Consider the following 18,287-nt stretch of genomic DNA (forward strand, 5'->3'; position numbering starts at 1 on the left):
GAGGTTGGTGGCGGGGAAACAGGGAAGGGGAGGGGCAACAATCAGGAGTCTGCGATAGTTGGGAGATTTCCCGTCTTCAAATGACGCAAATGCTTGAAGAAGAATCGATGGCCTTAAAACCCTAACCCTCGTTTGAAACCATTTTTATCTGACAACAAAGAGCCCTTTGCTGCAGCTTTTATGAAACATAAATAAAGTTGTATTATTTTACAAAACAAAGGTAAAGATTCGAAAACCTCAAGTCAGCCTAAAAAAAAAAACGTCTGCGTAATTGTCTGCCGATGCCCTTTGTGCGTCCAAATAAATGGAGTCTGAGAGATGAAAGGATGATGGATGATAACAGAAAATGATGGATGACACGGAGAATAAAGTGCAAAATAAAAAAAAGAGCCCATCCTGCAGTGGCGAGCCCACAACAGATGGAAGACTGTTAAGCACAGCAAGAATGCTTTTTGCCAACATTCCGAACACTCATCACCACCAAATGATTAATTCACTTCTTTTTTTTTTTAATCGTGCTTCAGGTATTTCCTCCATCAACCATACGCGTTGCAGATTTTTTTCCCCCGATACGTCTAAATGTAAATGAGCCTGCCTGTGTTTCATAAACTGATTACATGTATTATCCCTTTTTTATTTGGATTTATAAGTCAGGAATAGAAACAGATGTAACGCGCTTTTCACACCGTTTAGAAATGAATGAAACGAGCTTACCCTGAGCATTAATCTCACTCTGGAATATGTGTGTGTGTGTGTGTCATTATTTAGTGCAAGTGGCGGCAAGGCGGCTGTGCGACAATAACTCCTCTTTTGATCACCCCAGTAGCTCCGACTAATACCGTCACCCTGCTCCCCCCCCACACACACAAACACATCCCGCCATTCAACCGAGCACAAATAACGAACCCCCACTTGGAATACACACATATAATCCCACCGTTGTGTAATATTCCACCCAGCTGGGCCCCTGTTTAGCGCGTGTGTGCAAACAGCGGCGCCTCGGATATTTTCTTGCCGACTTCCTGTGCCTTAATGGGAATGCAGAGGTTGCATGGAGTCACTGTGTGATGAGGAGGATTAGTGGGAGCTAAAAGGGGGACCCCCTTGTGTGCGACCATATGTAACGAGACGGCTTTAAATGGGCTCACTCCATCACTCGAGTTTTAGGAAAGTAGTAAATGACATCATCATGGCCGTCTCCTCTCCCGCAGGCTCTCCGTACAGGGACAAGATCACCATTGCTATTCTGCAGCTGCAGGAAGAGGGCAAGCTGCACATGATGAAAGAGAAATGGTGGCGAGGGAACGGCTGCCCCGAGGAAGAGAGTAAAGAGGCCAGCGCCTTAGGGGTGCAGAACATCGGCGGGATCTTCATCGTGCTCGCCGCCGGGCTGGTGCTGTCGGTTTTTGTGGCCGTGGGGGAGGTCCTGTACAAGTCCAAGCAGAACGCCCAGCTGGAGAAGGTAGCGTGTCATATTGCAGCTTTGATTTTTTTTTTTCTCCCGATGTTTGCAGTGCGGCGTTTTGACGCATTTGTTTTTCCCGCAGCTGCTGATTAGTTTGTGTTTTCGTTCTCGCACACGTCTCGGCCATCATTAATCAAGATAGTGTTTGAATCATTTCAAATGCCACAGCGACCACGCCGGCGAGGTGCTTGTTCATTTACTTGCCTCCCTCCCACCTGCTCTCTTCGCTCTACCTGTCACATGAAACCTTCTTTTTTTTTTTTTTTTTAAATCCGCCTCTTCTTTCCCCTTCCTTTCGCTGGCTTTTCTTCTTCTATAATCACCCTCTTCCGTGAGATGTCATTCATGCAGCAGTCAAATGGTGTGTGTATAAGTGAAAGAAAAATTACCTGTTGTCCAAGCCGCCTCCGTGTCACACTCCTACATCTAAATTGGATTGGGCATCATCTAAAAGTGATTTTGAAGGCGTTTAACGGCTTGGCAGGGCTCTTCGAGCAGACATAATAACGTTTTTATAGAAAGGATTTCTTGTCATCAAATAACCTGTGGCCTTTAAGATGGCGGATTTGTTGGTGTTGAAGCCATCTAGTGGTGAACATTGTTATTGCGACTTAAAACTTTTGACATCTAAGCATTGTTTTTTCCGCGCAGAGATCCTTCTGCAGCGCCATGATGGACGAGCTGCGAGTGTCTCTCAAATGCCAGCGTCGTCTCAAACAGAAACCGCAGCCGCCCGTCATCGTGAAGACGGAGGAAGTCATCAACATGCACACCTTCAATGACAGGAGACTCCCCGGAAAGGAAACCATGGCGTGAAAAGACAAAACTGGAGCTGGGTGATATCATGGCTGACCTCATTGGCGGTCTTTTAATTTTTTGGGAGGGGACCCCATTGATTTGTTATGTAGAGAGATGTTTCCTGTGGAAATCAAACTAGCTGAGTGGGAAGTGTCAGCTCACTGCGCTGGTCACTTTGTGAAGGCAGCTGGACCGGACCGGACCGAACCGGATGTGAAAAGGACTGTATATGCTCAAAGTGGACTCACACACACACACACTCAGTCACTCTCTTACACATATTCTCACACAAACACACACACACAAGTGACACAGGATGTAGTTTTTTTTGTTGACGTCCAACCTCTGTGTGAGCCCCATATGCCCCTTCCCCGTTAGTTTCTTTAGGATTATTTGAAGAAGAAGAAAAAAAAAAATCATATCAAGAAGATGATGAGTAGACATCACCAAACACTTTTACTATGAACTGGTGTGTATATTTCGGATTCATCTTTGCTGACTCATCGTACCGTCTTTTTCCTCGTGCCAAAGCTTTTGGTTCAAAAGCCTCAATGTAATTCGCTTCTAACGTCTAAGCTGTTGTTTTAACGCAGGATTTCTACCAAAAAAAAAAAAATAATGATAATAATAATGTTTGTTTTTGTACAAGATCATTTTATAGGACTTTGTATCATGGTAGCCCCCCCTTCCGAGGACTCGACATGTAGCGGACAGCGGACCCAAACGAAGACCACACGCTGCGCTGTAGTTTTTCCATCCCGCTTACTTATGCCGCATTTCCGCTTTCACTCTTTTCATTCTTTGTGTGTTTGCGTGTCTGGAGAAATTATGGCTATGTAATAAAGCTATGCTTGAAGTCACAAAGGTGCTGCTTTTTAAAACCGATTCTCTGGTTTCTAATTATTGTTTTTGGGTTTTTTTTTGAGCCGCCGGCAGCGTAGTAATGGCCGCCCTCCACGGTGACACGGAAGGTCACGGCGAGCGTTAGACGATGGTTATGTCTGTCACACTTGTTTCCATCATATTAAGTCCTCTTCCTGCTTTTCCTAAGTGCTGCTCGCAACACAATCCACGGATGGCGTCTTCTTCAATTCGGGTAGTGAGAAAGAAATGTGTATTTATTTTGCATTTCTTTTTTTGACCTCCAGGCTGCCGTCAAACTTTCCTCTCCTTGCGGGTTGCTCTTCTCAGCTCCATCAGGCTTTTTTTTTTCTTCATCCGAGTCATTTTCTCCCTCCTCTTACTGGCCAACCAAATGGACAAGAAGGGATGTATCGTTTGATGTGCTCATACGTGGGTTCTCTGAATGCAGCCACACTAAATTGGCTGTTTTTGTCTTCCTCGGGAGCATACTTGATCACAGCAAATTGACTACAAATGACTCATAATGACCTCTGCGTTTTAGCCTGGGAAAGAATAAGCCCCCCCAAAAACACACTCTTGCCTGTCATTACTCGTAGTGCATTTTAATGAGGGATGAATAATTCAGGTGGATGGAATCGTCCTGCAAACCATGGTGGCGCTTTGATGGAGAGGCAGCCATCTGCATGTTTACGTGTGTCTCTCCCCCCCTCTACTTTCTAAGGTTTAAAGCTAGGGTCAGGGTTTCAAACTAGGTTTTCAAGCTAGTGTCTCCCCAGTCATGAACCTCACCGCACATCACTGTCTGCACAAACGCAGCACATTGAGGATTTGCCTTGTTTTCAATGCCGCCGCTGCCGGAAAGGTTAAAGCATACAGCCTGCAGGCGGCACAACAAAGGTCATCGTGCAGTTTAGGAATGAGGAGTAGGATAAGATGGAAAACTATGCAGTGCAAAATACACACATACACACTCGCCTAGACACAACAAGCATGCACACTTGCAAGGTAACTTGGAAAACATATTGGAACGCGGCCCCCGAGGACTAGCACTTGACACCTGTGACCTTTGACCATGATATTTCCCTAATAAAGTGGCCTGTTATTAGGTACACTTGAAAATGGCGGTGTACCTAATGGAGCGTCTGTGTGATTCCCTCGTTAAGTGCACCTGCGTGAAAAGTTTTAGCTCCTGGAGAACGTAAAAAGAGCTAAAACTTTTCACGCAGGTGCGCTTAACGAGGGTCACTTGGAAAATATGTTGGAACATATTACACAACGTAAAACACATATACATATGGTCATATAAAGCAGTTAACCAAATGTCAGATTTTTGTTTTCATGCCCCAAAAAATAAAAACAAGGAATGAACCACCAGACAAGTTTTAACAGGTTTTAATGCTTATTAAAAGAGGGCTGCATGGAAAGTTCTTGTATACCTTTAGGTGCTTTAAATGACCAACCAAAAGAGAGTCGGAATTTCTGTGCCACAGTGGCCGAATGAAATAATATTGGTCTGGAGTACAGGAGAGGGGGTGTTCGAATCCCGCTCCGTGTAACATTGGGAAATTTTACGGAATAATGTGCAAGACGCGACAGAACACGAGGCAAAGAGTCCTGCTTTGTAATATATTATGTGTATAGTCCTACACAAAGCCATGTGTGAGATTCGAACTCGGTTCTCCTGAACTCAAGGCAAAAGTTTTAACCACAAGACCATCACTGGATCTTAGAATGTTTAAGAAATTTTCTGTATTTGTAGATCAGTCGACCTATTCACGATAAATACATAAATATTTTTTGAAATTTTCATGGCGATTTGGCCGAATGGTATAACACTTGGCCTGGCACTCAGTCGACCAGGGTTCGAGACCAGCTCTATCCAACATTTTCAAATTAAAGAGAGCAATGGCCAAGATTCGAACCCGAATCGCCGGAACCAAAGGTAAGTGCTTAAACCATCAGACCATCTGTGTATCTTATGATAGAGAGGCAGTTGTTCTGTATTTGTAGATCAGTGGTGCCGTAGACGTTAAATACATAATAAAACTTCGAAAAATTCATGGCAATGTGGCCGAATGGTATAACACTTGGCCTGGTACTCAGTCGACCAGGGTTCGAGACCCGCCAAGTCCAATATTTACACATTAAACATAGCGTTACCCAAGAGTCGAACTCGAGTCTCCTGAACTCAAGGTAAAATCTTTATCCACTCGGCCACCTCAGACACAATTATACTTCCTCACTTCTTTGTACTTAGGTATCACCTTAGACTTTTTACGTCACTGTTTGGATACTCATACTATCAATACGAACAAACCACCTGACATTTCCAAGCAAGCTCTGGTTGAGTGGTTACCATCCTTGCCTCCGATGCAATGGAACCACGGTTCGAGACCCGACCCCACCTAAATGTTGCACTTTGTCATTTTTCCCTTGCTTCCGCAGGCGGCTTTTATTATTTTTTCCCCTTTTGCTTGTTAATGACGTCATCACAAAATGCCTATATAAGACGTCACAAACGCGACAATCGTTCTCTTGCTCATTTCTGACAGCGTCACGTCGTGCTGCTCCACCGGCTTTTACACAACATGCTGCGTTTCAAAGGTAAGTCTTCACTATTCCTTAACGTTTTAAAACTAACTGCTTTTGCTCTCTTTCAGCGTCAACTTGCATTTTTACTGCCCAAGGTAAGACAAAACGTTTACAGAAATTCACAACAGAATCTAATCAAATTGTCCAATATGTCTACAGGTGCGACTCTTCAAAACGAGCCTCAAGTAACCTACTTTCTGTTCGAATAATGTGAATTTAATCAACTGCATCTAACATTTCTGTCCACAGGTCTGCATCTGCGACAGAAGACCCAGATTGACTGCAAAAAGGTAAAAAAACAGTTTTTATTTGAAGGACCATTGACTAAAGTACTTACCTTTTTTTTTTTTTTTTTCTGTCTGCAGGTTTCAAAATGGCCGGCCGGCTTGCAGTCCTGAGAGCCCCGACTTCATGAGACGTTTGCAAGTCTACTCTTGCTATCAAACAAGCTAAAAATGTAACACTCTGTGGGTTACAACGTTACCTTGTCTTTCAGGCCAACGAACTGCGGTTGGAGAGACGTTCAGAGCTGTTCCTGCCTGCGTTCTTCATTGGTGAAACACCTGTACACTCACACGTGAACAATTGTTTGACCAATTTATTTCAGCGTGTGCATTCTCTTCCCGTTTTGTCCACCAGGTGGAGCCAAAGGACTTGGTACCAGTCCACTGCATGGCTTGAAGTCAAAGCGCCAGGTTTGAAACTATTGCAATGACAAATTTGACAAATCAAAGTGCTTGACCAGTTTGCTGTTTCAGGTGGTGCTGGTCCAGGCAGTGAGGAAACAAGGAGTCATGATCTTCCAGTCCTGGCAGGTGACTAAACTTTGCAAATGTGGCATGGTAAGAACACTAACCTGCTTTTTCTTTGTCTCAATGCAGTGCAGCTTCCAGTAAGAGTGCTCCACCTGCTGGGCCAAGAAATTCTCCAAAACCATGCCAAAGGTTTCAAGGCTGTTTCCAATTTCAGTGTTGCAAATCAACTTGCTTGACTGTTTCCGCATTTGTGTGCAGGTGTCAGTCCAGGAGAGGATCTGCAACATTTCAACAGCTTGGCCTAATGTGTCATCTAAAACTTCTTCAGCAGAAGTTAAAAATAAAAATGGTAACCCTAAATGGAGTCAATGTTCCCTTACTTTACAGGCAGAAGTGGCAAATCCTGGTCCAGAAAGTGAAAAACCTGCCAGTTTGCCTCCATTCTGTGAGCTCATTCACCTGCCAGTGGAGTAGAAGCACCTGTGAGTGTTGCAGGTGAAATGAGACATTCCTGGTATGCTACTTGCTTAAAGCTTCAAGTCGCCATCTTTTTGGCAGGGGTACCTTCTTGCTGCCTGGAGAGCCCTCTGCTGGTAAGAGAAGGAAAGTACATTTTATTTCAGCCACCATGTTCCAAAATTGGATCTTTTTGTGTCCAGGGTGGTGCACGATTAAGTACCTGCTTGCAGCCAGCGGTGGCCAAGGATCAGAGCACAGCAGCATGCTGGCAACACGTAAATATTTGTTGCGTCCTTGCCTCCAAGTCAACCTGAGAAGTGGACAATATTTGCACTTAAGGTAATATTCTCATCACTCCACAGTCCTCATGACAACTTGGTTCTATTTTTTTTTTTTTCCTGACAGGTTGCAAGGAACAAGATCAGCTTCCTGATCATGCAGCTCTCCATAATTGATGCCATGAACAACAAATCTTTCCCACTGGTAAGTTTCATGCTAAACTTTTTCCTGCACTAAACGTTGACTTACAGGTTTCTTTTTGTCTTACCTCCAGGTGCAGACTCCTCATCCCACTGGCCGACCATTTCACCACTCATCCCGCTGGCCGACCACTTGACCGCTCGTCCCGCTGGCCGACCACTCCACCACTCGTCCCACTGGCCGACCACTTCACCACTTGGCACCGAGCAGACTACCATGCAACTTCTGTTTTGTGATTGAATGTTTACTCTGCAAAAGAAATAAAGTTTGATTACAAAGAACACTTGAACTCTAAACTCTTCATTCTCAACTTTAAAAATATCTTAATTTAAAAAACAAAACAAAAATAAAACCTAAAATTTTTTTCCGATTTTATTTTTCCTGATTTTTTTTTTTTTTTTTTTTTTTTTCCGGAATTTTTTACAAAATATTTTTCTGAATTTTCTCCCCCACATTTTTTGTGAATGAGGCGGGTCAAAGCTGCAATACTGCTTCATGATTGGCCAAGGGCTCATTAAGTGGGTGGAGCAATGAGAATGAAGGTCAGCGATTGGTCAAAAGGTGGGCGTGGATATGCAAATGAGGGGTCATGTGATTGGTGGAATAAAAGGTAGGCGTGGTCTCATTAATTTGAAGCAATCTGATTGGTCAGAATGGCAAATACTGCTTTCTGATTGGCTGTATGAAAAGTGGGCGTGGTTATGCAAATTTATGCAAATTTGTGCTGCACTGTGATTGGTCAGACTGAATTTCCGTAGAAGTAGGAGGCGGGGAAAGTGACACTTAGGTTTTTTAAGGCCGTTTTCAGTTTTGAGGTGAGCGTTGGCCTTGTGTCACTGCCATGGACATGGGTTTTTGACTGTTACTCTACATCTCACATGACTCAAAGTGACAGGAGTCCTGTGAAATGGAGAGTAACAGTCAAAAACCCATGTCCATGGCAGTGACTGAAGGACAACGCTCACCTCAAGACTGAAGACTGCCTTTGAAAACCTCAGTGCCACTGCAGCAACCACCAAGTATGTACATTTTCCAATGAGTGAAGCAAATTTGCTCATACAAACACTAAGACTTGCACACTTCACTGGTTTCTTTTATATCAAACAAATTGATTTAGGTTCATTACCTGACATGGCGGAAGAAAACGCCGAAACATGTCAGGTAATGAACCTAAAACAATTTGTTTGATATAAAAGAAACCAGTGAAGTGATTTAAAAGAAGGAAAAACAAGATGATCTTAGTACAATTACTAAGACTTGCATTCCAGTTGATTAATTTATATGACAGAAAAGCAGTTTGAAAACATTTGAGCAGTCAACGTTTGTGTGAGACTAATATAGTTGCACTCAAACATTGGCATTGACAGGACTTGCATGGAAGCATCTTAAGTGTTTGATGAGCTCAGGTGAGATGTCACTTACTTCTGATGACACGAGTGCCACTAGGGGGAAGGTGAGCACATTGAAACAGCTGACATCTCTCACCGGGACAAAAACTAAGTGCCAGCTACTGCATAACATCATCACACACTTTTGGATGTGTTTTTCAATGACATTGATGCAAACCAAGTTAGTTGAGTACAAATCAAATGTATATTTCTGACTAACCTGGTTTGCATAAATGTCATTAAAAACACATCTAGAGGTGTTTGATGTTTAAGTTGTGCAGTAGCACAGTGGCACTTAGTTTTTGGCCCAGTGAGCAATGTCAGACGTTTGCGTGTGCTCACCTTCCCCCTGGTGGCAGGCGTTAGAAGTGACATGCAATGAGCACCTCAACCAAGGTTTCAAAGTCCTCAAAGGAAAAAGACTCGTTTTAGGTGCCAAATGTTCTTTTTATTACACTATTTCCTTGGCAGATTTAATGATACACGCTCCTATTTTAAACACTATTTAACATCGAATATCACAAACTATGAAAGGACCGAAACAGTAACAGAATACTCAACTATACAGCATTAGCGCCCTCTGCGGGAAATATGTTGTACTGCACCCACCCCACATAATGTCTTTTGACTACAACTTCTGAAACGAATGGCTCATCTGCTGTTACCCACTACCTAATTCGCCTGGAAACCGTCAAATAACTCAAAGCACGCATTAAATTACCTTTACAAAATAATATTACGTTTCATTTGACTTGTTGATCTTCTCTAGTCACCGAAGGAATAATACTCCATATAAAAAAAAAAGGAAACACAACATGCAGTACCTTTAGAAAATATGTTGGCATCTAGATGTTCAGATAGACGACCAGCAGCCGACGTGGAGCCTCAACTCTTGTAGTTTGGACATCAGCTTTTGCGTGGAAAACATACAAAACAAACATGGAGGTCGAACGCTTTTTCCTAATTAACGTTTGATCGACAGCTGAGTGGGACTTGTGGGCGGGGTCGCTGACAAGCCATCTTTGTTGATATTGTTCTACGATAGCTAGCTAGCTAGCTAGCCAGCGAGCAACAAAGTGAGTACATTAAGATTCAAGATGATCGAATTTTTATTTGCCATGTTTGAGCGTGCCAAACAAGGAATTTGACTTCGATACATCACAGCCTCTGTTCAACATTTAGGTGACTAACAACTCTCAGGACATGTGTGAAAAATGACAAATATTCTCAAACATCACCTGATTTTAAACTTCCAGGAGGGCAAGGAAAAACTCAAAACACCAACTGGGGGAAATGAGAAACTACAAAAAAAACGAGAGAAAAACAACAAAAAACAGTTTATAATCCAGAAGATTAACAGTAGTCACCTTCATTTTCCTCCTTTTGGTACTTAGACGTTTGCATGTGCTCACCTTTCCCCTGGTGGCAGGCACTGTGTGCCATTAGAAGTGACATGCAATGAGCACCTCAACCAAGGTTTCAAAGTCTAAGACTCAGTTTACGGGCCAAATGTTATTTTTGTTTAAAAAAATTCCTTGACAGCTTTAACGATACACTCTCTTATTTTTAAGACTTTACTTAACAATCAATATCACAAACTATGAAAGGACCGAACCAGTAACAGAATACTCAACTACAGAGCATTATCGCCCTCTGCGGGAAACATGTTGTACTGCACCCACCCCACAAAATGTCTTTTGACCACAACTTCTGAAACTAACTTGGCGTCTAGATCAGTGGTTCTTAACCTGGGTTCGGTCGAACCCGAGGGGTTCGGTGAGTCGGCAGAGCTGGTATGTATGTCATTGCCCCCCCCCAAATTCAAAAATTGTCCGGGATTTTATTCGACTGCCTCACATGGACAGTACATTGTCAATAGAATTGCCACTCCGTTCTATTTCACCCTATACGACCAGGTTTCTCTGTAATCGTTCGCAAATAAATCACGCCCATCTCCTCAAATCTAGCCACCAATAGTAGTCACAGGAGGGACATGAGCGGTCTCAGTTGAGCACTTGATAAGGGACACCAAGCACTTTCCCTGATTGCATTTGTTTATTTTTTCATTGAAGGGCTGCATGGAAATACAATTCACTCGTATACCTTTAGGTGCTTTGAATGACCACCCAAAAGAAACTCGAAATTTCTGTGCCGAAGTGGCCAAATAAAATAATATTAGCCTGGAGTACAAGAGAGGGGGGTTCGAATCCCGCTCTGTGTAACATTTTGAAATTACACGGAATAATGTGCAAGACTCGACAGAATACGAGTGAAAGAGTCCTGCTCTATAATATATGTGTATATACTTACACAAAGCCATGTGTGAGATTCGAACTCGGTTCTCCTGAACTCAAGGCAAAAGCTTTAACCACAAGACCATCACTGGATCTTAGACTAACGAAGCGATTTTCTGTATTTGTAGATCAGTCGACCAATTCACGTTAAATACATAAATATTTTTCGAAATTTTCATGGCAATTTGGCCGAATGGTAAAGCAATTGGCCTGGAACTCAGTCGACCAGGGTTCGAGACCAGCTCTGTCCAACATTTTCAAATTAAAGAGAGCAATTGCCAAGATTCGAACCCGAATCGCCGGCACCAAAGGTAAGTGCTAAAACCATCAGACCATCTGTGTATCTTACGATAGCATGGCAGTTTTTACGTATTTGTAGATCAGTAGTGCCATAGACGTTAAATACATGATAAAACTTCGAAAAATTCATGGCAATGTGGCCGAATGGTATAACACTTGGCCTGGTACTCAGTCGACCAGGGTTCGAGACCCGCTGTGTCCAGTATTTACACATCAAACAGAGCGTTACCCAAGATTCGAACCCGAGTCTCCTGAACTCAAGGTAAAATCTTTATCCACTCGGCCACCTTAGACACAATTATGCTTACTCACTTCTTTGTACTTAGGTATCACCTTAGACTTTTTACGGCAATGTTTAGATACTCATACTATCAATACGAAAAAACCAGCTGACATTTCCAAGCAAGTTCTGGTTGAGTGGTTACCATCCTTGCCTCCGATGCAATGGAACCACGGTTCGAGACCCGACCTTACCTAAATGTTGCACTTTGCCATTTTTCCCTCGCTTCCGCAGGCGGCTTTTATTATTTTTTTCCCTTTTGCTTGTTAATGACGTCATCACAAAATGCCTATATAAGACGTCACAAACGCGACAATCGTTCTCTTGCTCATTTCTGACAGCGTCACGTCGTGCTGCTCCACCGGCTTTTACACAACATGCTGCGTTTCAAAGGTAAGTCTTCACTATTCCTTAACGTTTTAAAACTAACTGCTTTTGCTCTCTTTCAGCGTCAACTTGCACTTTTACTGCCCAAGGTAAGACAAAACGTTTACAGAAATTCACAACAGAATCTAGTCAAATTGTCCAATATCTGTCTACAGGTGCGACTCTTCAAAACGAGCCTCAAGTAACCTACTTTCTGTTCGAATAATGTGAATTTAATCAACTGCATCTAACTGTCCGTTTCTGTTCACAGGTCTGCATCTGCGACAGACGACCCAGATTGACTGCAAAAAGGCAAAAGAACCGTTTTTATTTGAAGGACAATAGACTAAAGTACTTACCTTCTCTTTTTTGTGTGCAGGTTTCAAAATGGCCGGCTTGCAGTCCTGAGAGCCCCGACTTCATGAGACGTTTGCAAGTCTACTCTTGCTATCAAACAAGCTAAAAATGTAACACTCCGTGGGTTACAACGTTACCTTGTCTTTCAGGCCAACGAACTGCGGTTGGAGAGACGTTCAGCAGAGCTGTTCCTTCCTGCGTTCTTCATTGGTGAAACACCTGTACACTCGCACGTGAACAATTGTTTGACCAATTTATTTCAGCGTGTGCATTCTCTTCCCGTTTTGTCCACCAGGTGGAGCCAAAGGACCTGGTACCAGTCCGCTGCATGGATTGAAGTCAAAGCGCCAGGTTTGAAACTATTGCAATGACAAATTTGACAAATCAAAGTGCTTGACCAGTTTGCTGTTTCAGGTGGTGCTGGTCCAGGCAGTCAGAAAACAAGGAGTCATGATCTTCCAGTCCTGGCAGGTGACAAAACGTAGCAAATGTGGCATGGTGAGAACACTAACCTGCTTTTTCTTTGTCTCAATGCAGTGCAGCTTCCAGTAAGAGTGCTCCAAAGACCCTCCACCTGTTGGGCCAAGAAATTCTCCAAAACCATGCCAAAGGTTTCAAGGCTGTTTCCATTTTCAGTGTTGCAAATCAACTTGCTTGACTGTTTCCGCATTTGTGTGCAGGTGTCAGTCCAGGAGAGGATCATTTCAAGAGCTTGGCCTGATGTTTCTCATAAGAAACGTCTTCAGCAGAAGGTTCCTGTCTACAGTTAAAAATAAAAATGGCAACCCTAAATGGAGTCAATGTTCCTTTTCTTTACAGGCAGAAGTGGCAAATCCTGGTCCAGAAAGTGGAAAAACCTGCCAGTTTGCCTCCATTCTGTGAGCTCATTCACCTACCAGTGGAGTAGAAGCACCTGTGGGTGTTGCAGGTGAAATGAGACATTCCTGGTATGCTACTTGCTAAAAGCTTCAAGTCGCCATCTTTTTGGCAGGGGTACCTTCTTGCTGCCTGGAGAGCCCTCTGCTGGTAAGAGAAGGAAAGTACATTTCATTTCAGCCACCATGTTCCAAAATTGGCATGATTGTTCTTTTTGTGTCCAGGGTGGTGCACGATCAAGTACCTGCTTGCAGCCAGCGGTGGCCAAGGATCAGAGCACAGCAGCATGCTGGCAAGACATACGTTTTTGTTGCGTCCTTGCCTCCAAGTCAACCTGAGAAGTGGACAATATTTGCACTTAAGGTAATATGCTCATTACTGCACAGTCCCCATGACAACTTTACTTTAGGCTTACAGGTTTCTTTTTCTTACCTCCAGGCGCAGACTCCTTGTCCCGCTGGCCGACTACTTGACCACTCGTCCCGCTGGCCGACTACTTGACCACTCGTCCCGCTGGCCGACCACTCGTCCCGCTGGCCGACCACTTCACCACTCGTCCCGCTGGCCGACCACTTCACCACTCGTCCCGCTGGCCGACCACTTCACCACTCGTCCCGCTGGCCGACCACTTCACCACTCGTCCCGCTGGCCGACCACTTCACCACTTGGCTACCATGCAATTTCTAACTGTTTTGTGATTGAATGTTTACTCTGCAAAAGAAATAAAGTTTGATTACAAAGAACACTCAAACTCTTAACTCTTTATTCTCAACTTTAAAAATATCCTAATTTAAAAAACCCTAAAAAACCCTAAATTTTTTTCGGATTTTTTTTTTCCTGAATTTTTTTCCAGAATATTTTTTTCTGAATTTTTTTCCCCCATATTTTTAAATGAGGCGGGTCAAAGCTGGAATACTGCTTCATGATTGGCTGAGGGCTCAGAAAGTGGGTGGGGCAATGAGAAGTAAGGCGAGCGATTGGTTGAAAAGTGGGCGTGGGTATGCAAATGAGGGGACATGTGATTGGTGGAATATTAAGGGGGCGTGGTCTTCTTAATTTGAAGCAATTTGATTGGTCAGATTGGCAAATACTGCTTTCTGATTGGCTGTTGGAAAAGTGGGCGTGGTTATGCAAATTTATGCTGCACTGCGATTGGTCAGACTGAATTTGGGTAGAAGTAGGAGGCGGGGAAAGTGAGACTTAGGTTTTTGAAGGCAGTTTTCTGTCTTGAGGTGAGCGTTGTCCTTGTGTCACTGCCATGGACATGGGTTTTTGACTGTTACTCTCCATTTCACAGGACTCCTGTCACGTTGAGTCATGTGAGATGGAGAGTAACAGTCAAAAACCCATGTCCATGGCAGTGACGGAAGGACAACGCTCACCTCAAGACTCAAGACTGCCTTTGAAAACCTTAAGTGCCTCTGCAGCAACAACCAACATGAACATTTTCCAATGAGTGAAGCAAATTTGCTGATAAAAACACGAAGACTTGCATTCCAGTTGATTGATTTATATGACAGAAAAGCAATTTGACAACATTTGAGCAGTCAATGTTTGTGTGAGACTAATATAGTTGCACTCAAACATTGGCATTAACAGGACTTGCATGGAAGCAGCTTAAGTATTTGATGAGCTCAGGTGAGATGTCACTTACTTCTGATGACACGAGTGCCACTAGGGGGAAGGTGAGCACATTGAAACAGCTGACATCTCTCACCGGGACAAAAACTAAGTGCCAGCTACTGCCTAACATCATCACACACTTTTGGATGTGTTTTTCCAATGACATTGATGCAAACCAAGTTAGTTGAGTACAAATCAAATGTATATTTCTGACTAACCTGGTTTGCATAAATGTCATTAAAAACACATCTAGAGGTGTTTGATGTTTAAGTTGTGCAGTAGCAAAGTGGCACTTAGTTTTTGGCCCAGTGAGCAATGTCAGACGTTTGCATGTGCTCACCTTCCCCCTGGTGGCAGGCACTGTGTGCCATTAGAAGTGACATGCAACGAGCACCTCAACCAAGGTTTCAAAGTCCTCAAAATAAAAAGACTCGTTTTAGGTGCCAAATGTTCTTTTTATTAAACTATTTCCTTGGCAGCTTTAATGATACACTCTCCTATTTTTAACACTTTATTTAACATCGAGTATCACAAACTATGAAAGGACCGAAACAGTAATGGGATACGCAACTATAGCGCATTGGCGCCCTCTGCGGGAAACATGTTGTACTGCACCCACCCCACACAATGCCATGTCTTGACCACAACTTCTGAAACTAATGGCCGGCCCATCTGCTGTTTACCCACTACCTAATTCACGTGGAAACCGTCAAATAACTCAAAGCACGCATTAAATTATCTTTACAAAATAATATTACGTCTCAGACTTGTTCATGATCTTCTCTAGTCACCGAAGGAATAATACTCCCTATAAAAAAGAAGGAAACACAACATGCAGTACCTTTCGAAAATATGTTGGCGTCTAGATGTTCTGATAGACGACCAGCAACCGACGTTGAGCCTCAACTCTTGGAGTTTGGACATCAGCTTTTGCGTGGAAAACATACAAAACAACATGGAGGTCAAACGCTTTTTCCTCATTAACGTTTGATCGACAGCTGAGTGGGACTTGTGGGCGGGGACGCTGACAAGCCACCTTTGTTGATATTGTTCTACGATAGCTAGCTAGCTAGCGAGCAACAAACAAACTCGAGGAGCTCGTGTCGTAATGATGCTCCTGCATATTGAATGAATGAATCTATATTTTGAACATGATTTAAAGAATAAAAAACAAACAATATACATCACTGTTCGAAAAGGAGTAGGAAGAAGCCTTAGCTTATCATGTCCTGCCCCTATCCATCACTTCGTTCCAAGTGAGTACATTAAGATTCAAGATGATCGAATTTTTATTCGCCATGTTTGAGCGTGCCAAACAAGGAATTTGACTTCGATAAATCACAGCCTCTGTTCAACATTCAGGTGACTAACAACACTCAGGACATGTGTGAAAAATGACAAATATTCTCAAACATCCCCTGATTTTAAACTTCCAGGAGGGCAAGGAAAAACTCAAAACACCAACTGGGGGAAATGAGAAACTACAAAAAAAACAAGAGAAAAACAACAAGAACAGTTTATAATCCAGAAGATTAACAGTACTCACCTTCATTTTCCTCTTTTTGGTCATTAGACGTTTGCATGTGCTCACCTTCCCCCTGGTGGCAGGCACTGTCTGCCATTAGAAGTGACATGCAATGAGCACCTCAACCAAGTTTCAAAGTCTAAGACTCAGTTTATGGGCCAAATGTTCTTTTTGTTAAACAATTTCCTTGACAGCTTTAATGATACGCTCTCTTATTTTTGAGGCTTTACTTAACATCGAATATCACAAACTATGAAAGGACCGAAACAGTAACAGAATACTCAACTATAGAGCATTAGCGCCCTCTGCGGGACACATGTTGTACTGCACCTACCCCACATAATGTCTTTTGACCACAACTTCTGAAATGAATAGCCCATCCCAAGTTAGCAATCAAGTTAGCCGTTTCTATTCGGAACTGTAAACAAATACATGTTTAAATCGGAGGATTGGTGAGAAAAGTGCTTATAAAAGACGTTAGAATTTGTCATGTCATAAAGAACAACGTGCGGTTTGAGTGAGCGGAGCGCACCCGCATCGCCAGCATGAAGGATAAGTGGCACATTGCTGCCCTCTAGCGGACAAACTACAAGCTTACATTAGGGAAATGTCTTTTAAACAAAACATCTTACTATACATTTTTAGAGTTAGAAGTGAAAAAAAGGAGACTTAGATAATACGAAAGTATACATACTTTAATGCCAAAAATAATATTTTTTTTCTCCAGTCCAGTAAAACATTCCAGAAATTTCAAATCATTTAAGAATCCAATGCAAGATTTACAGAAATGGGAAAAAAAAAAAGCTGTTTACCTAGAATATATGTTAAAATAAGTGATCTGCAACCAAAGCACGTTTCCCCACCTGATCAGTGCTTACACATCTTTCCAAATATAGCGAGCTCGTATGACTCTCACAACAACAAGCAACAACATCACGATTAAAAACAACAACGAGGTCACTTGTCAGCATGAGGAGGTATATATGCGGTGGACTGCCCGAGTTGGAATTCTTCAACCGAGATCGTTTCATGTTCGAGGACATAATAAGGCCATTATGATGAACAATAAACTGCACACATTCGAGTGAGTCAGTGAGGGTAAAGCCATAGTTAATGGACGTGAAAGTAAATTAACACGTGTAAGGCTATCGAGTAAAAACACAATAAAACTCATTTTTGGAGCGGACCAGTAAGAGCTTCGGTTAACAAGCCGTGATAAAAAAAAAAAAAAACTGATCAAATGCATATTTGTTCAGCAAAACAGTATACATTCATTCATTTCACCGCTGACAATGACCTTGTTGGCAAAGAGCAAAGCAAAGAGTACATCAAACTTTGTCGTTGGGGTAACCTGGAATGAAAATCTCACTAATTTGTTCCCATTAAAAAAAAAAAAAAGCCCTTCCAAAACACAAATGCAATTATTACTCAGCTCAATTGACTGTGCTTAACTTTACAAATTTACATTAACATGGAGCTCAATCAGTAGTTACATTGATTGGTAAAAACTAAACAAAAGCGTTACAATAATGATTTAAAAAAAAAAAAGCTGACATTTTTAGTTGGGCGCACTCACACCAGGTCATCTGTACAGAATGATTTTTTTTTTTTGTATGATCTTCTTAATCTCAACGGGGAAAATTTCAAAAAACCACTTTGCAATGCCTAAGCAACGTCTACATTTGTATAAAACGCGAGCCACCACACAAAAGGGCGTGTCACCACTGATTATCCTCAACTATTAAAAAAAAAAAAAAAAAGCGTCTGGTACCAACGGCGGCGCAACTATTTGGTCAAAGACAAAAACGGAACCATTTTCTGAGATAGTTCTGATAAACTGCGTCGTCCCAAAATGCGGCGAGACC

The 18,287-nt window shown here is 42.6% G+C and overlaps 2 protein-coding genes and 2 long non-coding RNA genes across 30 annotated transcripts in view; 2 read left to right on the forward strand and 2 right to left on the reverse strand.

Annotated features, from left to right (window-relative positions):
* Positions 1 to 3,127, forward strand: part of LOC125990298 (glutamate receptor ionotropic, kainate 2) — a 39,450-nt gene extending 36,323 nt beyond the window's left edge. For both annotated transcript variants that reach the window (XM_049757292.2, XM_049757293.2), the window contains exons 15-16: positions 1,212 to 1,462; positions 2,117 to 3,127. In XM_049757292.2, the coding sequence (XP_049613249.1) occupies positions 1,212 to 1,462; positions 2,117 to 2,281 (416 nt within the window). In that variant the 3' untranslated portion in view covers positions 2,282 to 3,127. The remainder of the gene's footprint in view (positions 1 to 1,211; positions 1,463 to 2,116) is intronic.
* A 344-nt stretch (positions 3,128 to 3,471) lies between these two features.
* Positions 3,472 to 14,025, forward strand: LOC125990304 (uncharacterized). 26 transcript variants are annotated; one of them, XR_011085932.1, is made up of 14 exons: positions 3,484 to 5,069; positions 5,680 to 5,731; positions 5,788 to 5,814; positions 5,969 to 6,009; positions 6,085 to 6,145; positions 6,216 to 6,273; positions 6,359 to 6,414; positions 6,478 to 6,534; positions 6,601 to 6,663; positions 6,862 to 6,956; positions 7,033 to 7,067; positions 7,134 to 7,272; positions 7,339 to 7,416; positions 7,487 to 7,694. XR_011085932.1 is itself a non-coding variant. In XM_068649163.1 (13 exons), the coding sequence occupies exons 1-13, from the start codon at positions 4,936 to 4,938 to the stop codon at positions 14,005 to 14,007; spliced, it is 1,125 nt and encodes a 374-aa protein (XP_068505264.1). In that variant the 5' UTR covers positions 3,485 to 4,935; the 3' UTR covers positions 14,008 to 14,025. The 26 variants fall into 26 exon arrangements, 14 of the variants coding, with proteins under 14 accessions (XP_068505267.1, XP_068505272.1, XP_068505271.1 ...); XR_011085930.1 differs by having other exon boundaries at positions 3,491 to 5,069; positions 6,733 to 6,956; XR_011085928.1 differs by having other exon boundaries at positions 3,504 to 5,069; positions 6,085 to 6,137; positions 6,733 to 6,956.
* Positions 6,303 to 7,245, reverse strand: LOC137839758 (uncharacterized). The gene is made up of 4 exons (XR_011085941.1): positions 7,154 to 7,245; positions 7,039 to 7,064; positions 6,855 to 6,954; positions 6,303 to 6,752 (listed from the first exon to the last, which is right to left on the reverse strand). It is a non-coding gene; the product is annotated as an uncharacterized lncRNA (long non-coding RNA).
* LOC137839757 (uncharacterized) lies at positions 7,537 to 13,644 on the reverse strand. The gene is made up of 3 exons (XR_011085940.1): positions 13,519 to 13,644; positions 9,626 to 13,421; positions 7,537 to 7,662 (listed from the first exon to the last, which is right to left on the reverse strand). It is a non-coding gene; the product is annotated as an uncharacterized lncRNA (long non-coding RNA).
* Positions 14,026 to 18,287: the final 4,262 nt, after the last annotated feature.

The sequence above is a fragment of the Syngnathus scovelli genome, chromosome 20 (genome assembly GCF_024217435.2).
Source record: "Syngnathus scovelli strain Florida chromosome 20, RoL_Ssco_1.2, whole genome shotgun sequence".
NCBI classification, from domain to species: domain Eukaryota; kingdom Metazoa; phylum Chordata; class Actinopteri; order Syngnathiformes; family Syngnathidae; genus Syngnathus; species Syngnathus scovelli.